Genomic DNA, 9,612 nt, shown 5'->3' on the forward strand with positions numbered 1-9,612 from the left:
CCCCGCCTCTTCAGCCCCCCTCCCTCACCCGCTGTTTGCCTACTCATCCCCCGCGGGCTGCACAGTGAGCCCCCATGGGCCGCTTGTTGAGCAGGCCTGCTCTACAACAAGGGTCGGCAACCTTTCAGCAGTGCTGTGCCAAGTCTTCATTTATTCACTTTAACTCAAGGCTTCGCGGGCCAGTCATACATTTTAACATTTTTCAAAGGTCTCTTTCTATAAGTCTATAATATAGAACTAAACTCTTGCTGTATGTAAAGTAAATAAGGTTTTTAAATTTTTTGAGACACTTCATTTAAAATTAAATTAAAATGCTGATCTTACGCTGCCGGCCCGCTCAGCCTGCTGCCGGCCTGGCCGTTCACCTAGTTCAGCAGCAGGCTGAGCGGGGCCTGCGGGACTCCGGCTGGCAAGGTGCCAGCAGTCGGGACCCCAGACTGGCAGTGGGCTGAGTGGGGCCAACAGCCGGGACCCCAAATCGGGGGTGCAGGTGGGAATGTAGACGTGAGTGCTGGAGGTCCCGTTGGGTGCTCAGGATGGGAATGGGGGGTGCAAGAGTCAGGGCATTGAGTGTGGGGGGTGCAGGCAGGGGCAGCTCTAGACATTTCGCCGCCCCAAGCCTGGTCGCCGGGAGGGCGGCAGGCAGCTCCAGTGAACCTACAGCAGGCGTGCCTGTGGAGGGTCCGCTGGTCCCGCGGCTTTGGTGGACCTCCCGCAGGCACTCCTGTGGGAAGTCAACCAGAGCAGCCTGCCGCCCTCCCAGCAACCAGCAGAGCACCCCCCGCAGCATGCCACCCCAAGTACGCACTTGGCATGCTGGGGCTTGGAGCCGCCCTTGGGTGCAGGGCAGAGGGCTGGGGTGCTCGGCTTATGGGGTGCTCCCGCCCCCTGCGTTGAGTGGCTCACAGCAGGGGGTTGGGGTGGAACTGGGAATATCTTCTCCATCACCCAGGGCCCCATCCGGGTCCTGTCCGTTCACACCTTCTCTCTGCTTCCTCCCCGGAGCAGCGAGTGCACTGCGGCTCCGGTCCCCCTCCCCCTTCCCCTCCCAAGGGTGATCAGCTGATCGGCACAGGGCAGGAGAGTAGGAGGCAGTGCAGGAAGGCAGCATGCTGGAGGAAGAAGTGGAGGGGGAGTGGGGAGCTTGGCTGCCGGCAGGACCAAGCTTCTGCCTCCTGCCCCCACAGGAGAGAGCGGTGAGTGGGGGGGCTGAGTGGGACCAGGACCCCGGCAGGTAGCAGCATGCCGTCTTTTGCAGACGTGCCGCAGGTTGCCAACCTCTGCTGTACAACTTCATTCTCCATAAACCCACCCCAGGGACCTTTTGTGTGCTTCCCAAGATGCACAAATGAGGGAACTGAGGCAGACCCATCGGCCCTGGCACTCTTACTGAAGGAATATCAGAACTCCTAGAAACCATCCTCAGTACCCAAAGGTTCGGTTCCCCCAGGGCACAATACACGTCCTCCAGAAATTCTGCAACAATAACGGCCTCCCTATGAACACCACTCTTGTCATCATGTGTGTCACCTCTCTACACACCAATATCCCTCACAGTGATGGCCTAGGTGCTTGCCTCAAATATCTGCAAGACACTGGACAACCCTCAGCTGTCCATCCCAAGCACATCACCAACTTCATCCCTTTCATCTTCACCCAGAACAGTTCTCATTTGTCAAAAACCATGGGAACAGCCATGGGCGCTAGGATGGTTCCCCAATATGCCAACCTCTTCTTAGGGCCCAGTGGAGAAGAATTTCTGCACAAATGCACCACAAAAGCCAATGATATACCTGAGATACAGCCTTGATATTTTCATCATCTGGACAGACAACCTAAACTCCCTTGTGTTTCCACCACAACTTAAGCAGCCACCACCCCATCCCCATCCATTAAACTCTCTTGAGAATGCTCCCACACCAGCATCAACTTCCTGAACACCACGATCTGCTTCAGCAATGGAACCGTACAGCCAGCTATACACAGGAAACCCACGAGTCCCCACACGTACCTTCACTTATCCTGTAACCACCCCAAACACCAAGAAATCTGTTTGCTACAGCCAGGCTCTCAGATACCACAGAATATGCTGTGAAGAGAGTCCAGGATACGCACCTTAACACACTTGAATCCACCTTCATCAAACAAGGACACTCCACCAGAGAAGTAGATCACAACATGGAATAGGCCACCCAAATACGCCGAGAGAAGCTGTTTCAGCACAGAAATAAATCCTGCTCTGACCGCACACCCCTAGTTGTCATATGGGGTATCATTAAATAACTACAATCCTTACTCGATGGGGACCCCACTCTGAAAGAAATCTTTCCCGAACCCCCTCTTCTGGCCTTCAGATAACCCCCCAGCTTCTCCAAGATCATCATCAGAAGCAAGCTCCCCACAGAGCAGGACCCACCAACTCAAAGCAGCACCAGACCCTGCCAGAACAACAGATTCAAAACCTGTAATCGTATCTACAGTGATCCCCACAACACAACTTTCCAGATCCATGGATCCTACACGTCTATCACAACATGTGCACTAAACTCCCCAACAATTACTATGCGGGTGAAACCAGACAGTCACTGCGCTCTCAGATGAACTCTCAGAGGAAAATGATAAAAGACAAAAACACCCTTGGCTGTGGGTGGACGCTTTTCACAGCATGGTGACTCTTTATCTGAACTCTCCTTCCTCATCCTCCAAGGAAACTGATCTGGTGACCGTGGGGTGCTGGGGGATGATGCCGAGCCAGTGGGGCTGTGGGTTGCTGAGTGATGGCCCTCCCATGGTGCTGGGAAGGAGATGTCGACTTGCAGGGCTGTGGGGTGCTGGGAAGGAGGTGCCCAGCCTGTAGGGCTGTGGGGTGCTGGGAGGTGGTGCCTGCTGTGTGGGGCCATGGGGTGCTGAGTGCTGGGCCCCCTGTGGTGCTGGGGGGGTACCTGGCCTGTGAAGCTGTGGGGTGCTGAGTTCTGGCCCCCATGGTGCTGGAGGGGTACACGGCCTGCGGAGCTGTGGGGTACTGAGCCCTGCCCCCCCCCCGCGGTGCTGGGAAGGGGGTGCCCAATATGTGGGGCCTTGGGATGCTGGGAAGGAGGTGCCTGGCCTTTGGGGCTGTGTGGTGCTGAGTGCTGCCCCCACTGCGGTTTTGGGGGGGCACCCCTGGTCTGCAGGCTTTGCTGCTGATGTCCATCTGTGAGCTCCTCATGCCAAGTTGCTCTGAGCTCGTTAATGTGATCGGCTCCTTGGGCCTGGCCTGCTTGGGACAGCAGTTCTGAGAGCACAGGGGCATTCAGGGCACGGGGGGGGGCGGGGCTGTGAGGGGCTCAGGCTGGGATTTGGGGGCCCCTTTACTGCACCAATATAGCAAGTTTGTAGTACTGAGGGACAAGAGCAGTGAGGGTTGGGCGGAGGGGGGGGCAGCAGCACTGCGTGCGGAGGGGCTTTGTGTTGTGTGGGGGCAGTGGCAGGTCTTGAGAGGAGGTGGGGGGCTGTGGCAGGGATGAGGGGGTGTGGGTGGAAGGCAGGAGACATTCCTGCTATCTGGACTCCCCTGTTCCTGCTCGTTGATGGGACAATCGATGGAGTCTCCTTGAAGCTGCAGATGTGGCTCCTGGGGGCCGGTGCGGGCTGCAGGACACGGCAAGGACAGCAGCTCTGAACAGGCTGGGCTCCGTGTCACCCCGACCCCTGCAGGCAGCCTCCCCTGCAGGGCCTGCTCGCTGCACCTCCCACCTGCTCCTCCAGCTGGGCCTGGAAGGGCACTGGGTTCCGGCTGCTGGGCTGGGCTGGTGCCCCGCGCGGCGCCCAACGGGGGAGAGCGGTTCTAGCTGCTGGGCCGGGCCTGGTGCCCCGAGCGGCGCCCGACAGGGGAGAGTGGTTCCAGCTGCTGGGCCAGGCCTGGTGCCCCAAGCAGTGCCTGACCCCAGGGTTCGGCGGGGGGCTCTGATGGCTGGACCACACTCTCAGCTAGGGAGGTACTCCTGATCCCGTTCCCGGTTGGCCAGTGCCCAGGAATGGTGCTGGGGGCTGGGCATGGAGGGCATTTTCCTGCTCTGCCGGTTGCCGTGTTTGATGCCATCATCCTAAGGCAGGATCTGGCTGGTTCTGGTAACACAGTGACTCCTTCATCCCATTGGGCTTTCCTGCTCAGTTTGGCACATGGCACTCGGGGCTGGGGAGACCGTGGGGCTGGGACCCTGACCCCCAGGCGGCTGTGCTGACTTATCCCAGCTGTTGGGTGGCAGCAGCATGCCTTCAGCCCAAACTGTGCACTAGCCCCAGGAGGGGAATGGGGTCTGGTGGCTACAGCGGGGGACTGGGAGCCAGGACTCCTGGGTTCTCTCCCTAGCTCTGGCAGGGAAGTGGGGCCTGGTGGTTATAGCAGGAGGCTGGGAATCAGGATTCTGGGTGGCTCTGGGAGGGGAGTGGGGTCTGGTGGTTAGAGCAGGAAGCTGGGAGCCAGGACCCTTTCCCCACAGCGCCCTGTGCCCCCCTGCCCCCAGGTGATGCTGTCTCTCCCCCTGCAGCACTCTACCCTGGCCAGCAGCCGCTCGGAGAAGGGCTCATCGTGGTCCAGCCGGTCGCTGGGTGCGCGCTGCCGGAATTCCATTGCCTCCTGCACCGACGAGCAGCCCCACATCGGCAACTATCGACTCCTCAAAACCATTGGCAAGGGCAACTTCGCCAAGGTCAAGCTGGCCCGGCACATCCTGACAGGCAGAGAGGTGAGGGTGCAGGGGCCACGGGGCAGTGCTCTGCGGGTTGGAGGCTGTGGGGTGATCATGGGGCAGCACTCCAAAGGTGTGAGCAGAGGGCTATAGGGCAGTCCTCTAGGGAGGGCAGGCAGGGGATATGGGGTGGGGGCGCACGGGGCAGTGCTCCAGGGAGAGCGGGGGATGTGGGGAGCCATGGGGCAGCACTCCAGGGAGGGTGAGGGATGTGGGGGGGCTCTCTGGAGTAGTGTAAACTGGTGGGGTGCACAGTAGCTCTGAGCTCAGAGGTGGGGGGGGGGCCCAGGGGAGATCTCCGAGGAGGAGCACTGGGAAGAGAGGGGAAGGCTGAGGTGTCAGGTGCTGCTGGAGTATAGCACATGTGCAGATGGGGCAGGGGAGTGGAGGGGCCTATGGGGCACACAGAGGGAAATGGGGGGCATAGGCACTGAGTGCCCTAAACACCCCCACCCCCAGCCAGAATCTGGTTTGTTTGTAGGTTGCAATCAAAATAATTGATAAGACACAGCTGAACCCCACAAGCCTCCAGAAGGTGAGTGTGAGCGGTGGGGGGGGCACTCCCTGCCAGGGCCGCCCAGAGGGGGGGCAAGTGGGGCAATTTGCCCCAGGTCCCACAGGGGCCCCCACAAGAATATAGTATTCTGTAGTATTGCAACTTTTTTTTATGGAAGGGGCCCCTGAAATTGCTTTGCCCCAGGCCCCCTGAATCCTCTAGGCAGCCCTGCTCCCCTGCAGGGACTGGCAGCCCCATGCCCTGGGGAGGGGGCATTGTCCAGGCTGGGGCCGCGCTGCCAGGGGCTCGGCCTGGAGGGACAGAGGTAGCCACGTCTGGGACTGGCAGGAGGGGCAGCTGCTCCAGGCCACCCTGGATGGGGCCACCCCCCACCTCCAACTGGCCACCCGCAGCGCAGCTCCGATGCCAGCGGCTGGGTTCCCAGGCTCCACAAAGAGCCCATTGTGCTCTAGGCTGGGGGAGGGGGATGGTTTGGCCCTGGCATTGGGGTTCCCCAGGCCCATGACTTCCTCACTGTGCTTCTGCCGTGAGCTTGGGTCCTAGACCCAGCGCCACCCCCAGCTACCTTGGGGACCCATCGCCCCTGCCCAACGGCCCGCTAGGGCACCTGCCCTGCCTTGCACCTCTCCACCCAGCTAACCTGGGACGCTCGCCCTGCCTCCCTTTCCCATCCGCCCCAGGGCACCTGCCCTCTTCCTGTCCCCCCCACCCCAGGACACTACCAGCCCCAGTTCCCACTGGCTGCCCCAGCCTCTGGCATTGACAAAGGCTCCCCTCCCTTAAATCACCGCTTTAATTAGCACCCAGAGGCCAGGCTGGTCGCTGTGGTAACAGCCACTCTGGAGGCATCTCCAGGGGCTGCTAATTAGCGTTGCATTGGAGCTGCCGGTGGGGAGCAGATTAGAACAAACCCCTGAGCCAGCCCATCCCCTGCCATAGGGTCAGATCAGAGCCAGTGCCTCCCAGAGGGGAAAGGCCCCGCGTCCCATTCCCTGTCCCCCTCAGCCACTCGCCAGCCATGGGGTCAGATCGGAGCCGGCGCTCCCCAGAGGGGAAAGGCCCCATGTCCCGTTCCCTGTCCCCCTCAGCCACTCGCCAGCCATGGGGTCAGATCGGAGCCAGTACCCCCCAGAGGGGAAAGGCCCCGCGTCCCATTTTCTGTCCCCCTCAGCCACTCGCCAGCCATGGGGTCAGATCGGAGCCGGTGCCCCCCAGAGGGGAAAGACCCCGTGTTCTATTCCCTGTCCCCCTCAGCCACTCGCCAGCCATGGGGTCAGATAGGGGCCGGCACCCCCCAGAGGGGAAAGGCCCTGTGTCCCATTCCCTGTCCCCCTCAGCCACTCGTCAGCCATGGGGTCAGATAGGGGCCGGCGCCCCCCAGAGGGGAAAGGCCCCGCGTCCCATTCCCTGTCCCCTGGAACCAGTTACTCCCCTGCCATGGGGCTGGATTGTAGCCAGTGCCCCCTAAAGGGAAAGACCTGGGGGGCTAGAAGTGGTGGGGCACGTGAGGAGGAGCTGTGAGGCTGCCTGTTAACACACCTCATACCCCCCCATCTCTCTGCCCCCTGCAGCTCTTCCGGGAAGTGCGGATCATGAAGGGACTGAACCACCCCAACATCGGTGAGCTGGGGTCGGGGGTCTGACTCTGGGGCTCAGCAGCACGGGGGCAATGGGGCCTGAGCAAATGGCAGCCCCCGAATGCCCCATCCTCCAGCCTCAGCTGCCCTTGCTAGTTGAGAGGATCCGGACCCTGGCACCTCTGCTGGATGGGCACTGCCCCTGCAGGTCCCTCAACTACAGGGGGTCAGAACCCTGCCATGAGGGCATTGGGTGGGGGCAGGACCATCCCATGACTGGGGCAGGCCTGTCCAGTGATGGGTCTAGGGGAAAGGAGAGACAGGCCCATCCTATGAGAGCATTTGGAGCAGGCGTTGGATGGGAGTCAGGCCGTCCTGTGGGGACATTGAGGGGGAGGGTCAGCCCTGCCTGTGAGGGTGTTTGGGAGGGAGGGTCAGGCCCATCCCGGGAGGGTGTTTGGGGGACTGTGACCCATATATTTCAGAGGAGGGTCTAGCATGCTCCGTGTGAGTGCTAAGGTTCTGGTCTGTGGCAGTGGGGCCGTGGGCGCGTCTGCCATCTCCCGGCTGGCGTGTGGGGCTGTCTGCAGGCTCCAGGGCATCTGGGAGCGAAGCGGGCGCTGGGCAGGGCAGAGCTGTGGAGGGAGCAGACAGGGGTAGCAGCGAGGGGTAGAGTGAAGGCTGGCGACTCTGCAAACCTTCCCAGAGTATTTGCAGACATTGGGACAGGGTCACCCCACCCCTCTTTGCCCCAGCTGCCCAAGGGTAGGAGCTCTGGAGTGCAGGGAATCACTGCAGGGCCCAGGCAGCACCTGGCAACAGAGCAGAGGGGTTTGCTTGGGAATATCCTTCTTTTTGCTGTAACATATCAGAGCTGTCTCTGCAGTGTCACGACCCCCAGCCCTCTGGAAGGGGTCCATGCTGTGCTGCGAAGGGCATTTTCAGAGACATACTCCCCAGCCCACCCTGTCCACACTACCAGGAGCTAGGGGCACTGGGACTTGCACAGGGAGTGAAGATGCTTCCAGCCTCACCACAGGAGAGACCCCGACCAGGGCCCCGGTGGCAGGCAGCACGTGGGCTGTGCGAGTGGGAGTGGGGTTTGCTGGGCGACGTCGGGAACTGGGCCCTGACCCATGTCTCTGTATTACAGTGAAGTTGTTTGAGGTGATAGAGACGGAGAAAACACTCTACCTGGTGATGGAATATGCCAGTGCTGGTGAGAATGCCCCCCCCCCACCGCACTGGCACCCCCCCCTCCGCCCCTGCACCACCATCTGCTCCCCCAGGCCTGTGCCCCCTGCAAGCCTTGGGTGTGACTGTGCCGCACCTGGAGCTCTGGACCCCTCTGCGTTCCCACACCCCCTCCCTGCATGGCCCCCAGATCCCTCTGCCCAGCTCACCTCCAATGTGCTACAGCCCCACTCAGCCTGCCCTGGGGTGCAGCCTGGCTCTGGGACCCACCCCAAAGGCCTCCCCAGCAATCACAGCCTGGGGAGATAAGATGTGTTGTGGGGAGGCAGGAGCCCTGCCTGGCATATCCGCTCCCACCCCCAGCCAGGGGCCCTGTCCAGTGTGACCCCCCCAGCAGCTCCTTTTGACCAGGGGCCTGACTGGCATGACGCCCCCGCTCCCTCCTGACCAGGGATTCTGCCTGGCATGATGCGCCCCCTTCCCCCCACAGCCTTTCCTGTTCACAGGCCCTGCTTGGCTCCCCCACCATGCTGCTAAAATTATCCTCGCTCTGTTTAAAATAAGCCAAGCCACCAGGCCCCTGCAGGTGCCACCCACCTGGCAGCTGCCTCCCTGGCACAGGCTGGCACTGGGAGCCAGGCGGGGGGCGTACATATTCCCACCCAGCCCAGTGGCTCCACAGGTGACTCCCATCTGTGCCTGCGGGCTGGTGCCACCTGGGCTCAAGCTGATCCCATAGTGTGCGCTGCAGGGTGCAGTTGGGTGGGCCTGTGCTGGGCAGGGGGCACAAACCGTGATGCAACCAGCCTGATTCTGTCCAGGGCCTTGCCCAGCTCCTGAGCACTTACCCCAGCAGCCGCTTTTGGGAAATGTGTGGGGTCTCCATGCCCCTCATGTTCTGCTGTAATGAACCCCTGGCAGGAAAGCTGCATTCATGAGTCTGCAGCTGTCTAGAGCCGGGGGGGCGGGGGGGGGCCGGGGGCACATCTGTCCAAAGTCCCTTCACGCCGGGTTCCCTGGCACTACCCCCTGCTACTACAGACTGCTCCTGACAGCACCCCCTCTCCCCAGGCGAAGTCTTCGACTACCTCGTGTCACACGGACGGATGAAGGAGAAGGAAGCCCGGGCAAAATTCAGACAGGTCAGGACAGACTCTGGGAAGGGGAATGGGCAAGAGCCCTGACCACCCCAGCAGGGGGCGCTGTGGGGAGCAGACAGGAGTGCTGGCTGTGGGGGGAGCCCCTGGCTACTCCAGCCCCAGCCTCTCCCAGCAGGAGGCGCTGTGGGGAGCGGGGCAGGAGCTGGCTGTGGGGGGAGCCCCTGGCTACTCCAGCCCCGGCCTCTCCCAGCAGGGGGGGCTGTGGGGAGTGGGGCAGGACCTGGCTGTGGGGGAGCTCCCCGCTACTCCAGCCCCAGCTTCTCCCAGCAGGAGGCGCTGTGGGGAGCAGGGTGGTAGTTCTGCACCCTTAGCCCCCGCCCTGTTGGGCATGTCACTGTAGCTCAGGGCGGGGTCTCTGGTCAGCTCCAGCCAGAGGGATGGGGGGGCTGCGTGCTCTGTGCATGTGTGTGGGGGGGCTGTGTGCTCTGTGTGTG

The 9,612-nt window shown here is 61.6% G+C and overlaps 1 protein-coding gene across 1 annotated transcript in view; it reads left to right on the forward strand.

The window, feature by feature from the left end:
- The window catches only part of MARK4 (microtubule affinity regulating kinase 4), a 52,836-nt gene that overhangs the window by 22,023 nt on the left and 21,201 nt on the right, over positions 1-9,612 (forward strand). Inside the window, exons 2-6 of the mRNA XM_032797945.2 lie at positions 4,530-4,727; positions 5,212-5,265; positions 6,819-6,867; positions 7,978-8,043; positions 9,090-9,160. Of these exons, the coding sequence (XP_032653836.1) occupies positions 4,530-4,727; positions 5,212-5,265; positions 6,819-6,867; positions 7,978-8,043; positions 9,090-9,160 (438 nt within the window). The remainder of the gene's footprint in view (positions 1-4,529; positions 4,728-5,211; positions 5,266-6,818; positions 6,868-7,977; positions 8,044-9,089; positions 9,161-9,612) is intronic.

Source organism: Chelonoidis abingdonii, chromosome 11, assembly GCF_003597395.2.
Source record: "Chelonoidis abingdonii isolate Lonesome George chromosome 11, CheloAbing_2.0, whole genome shotgun sequence".
NCBI lineage: Eukaryota > Metazoa > Chordata > Testudines > Testudinidae > Chelonoidis > Chelonoidis abingdonii.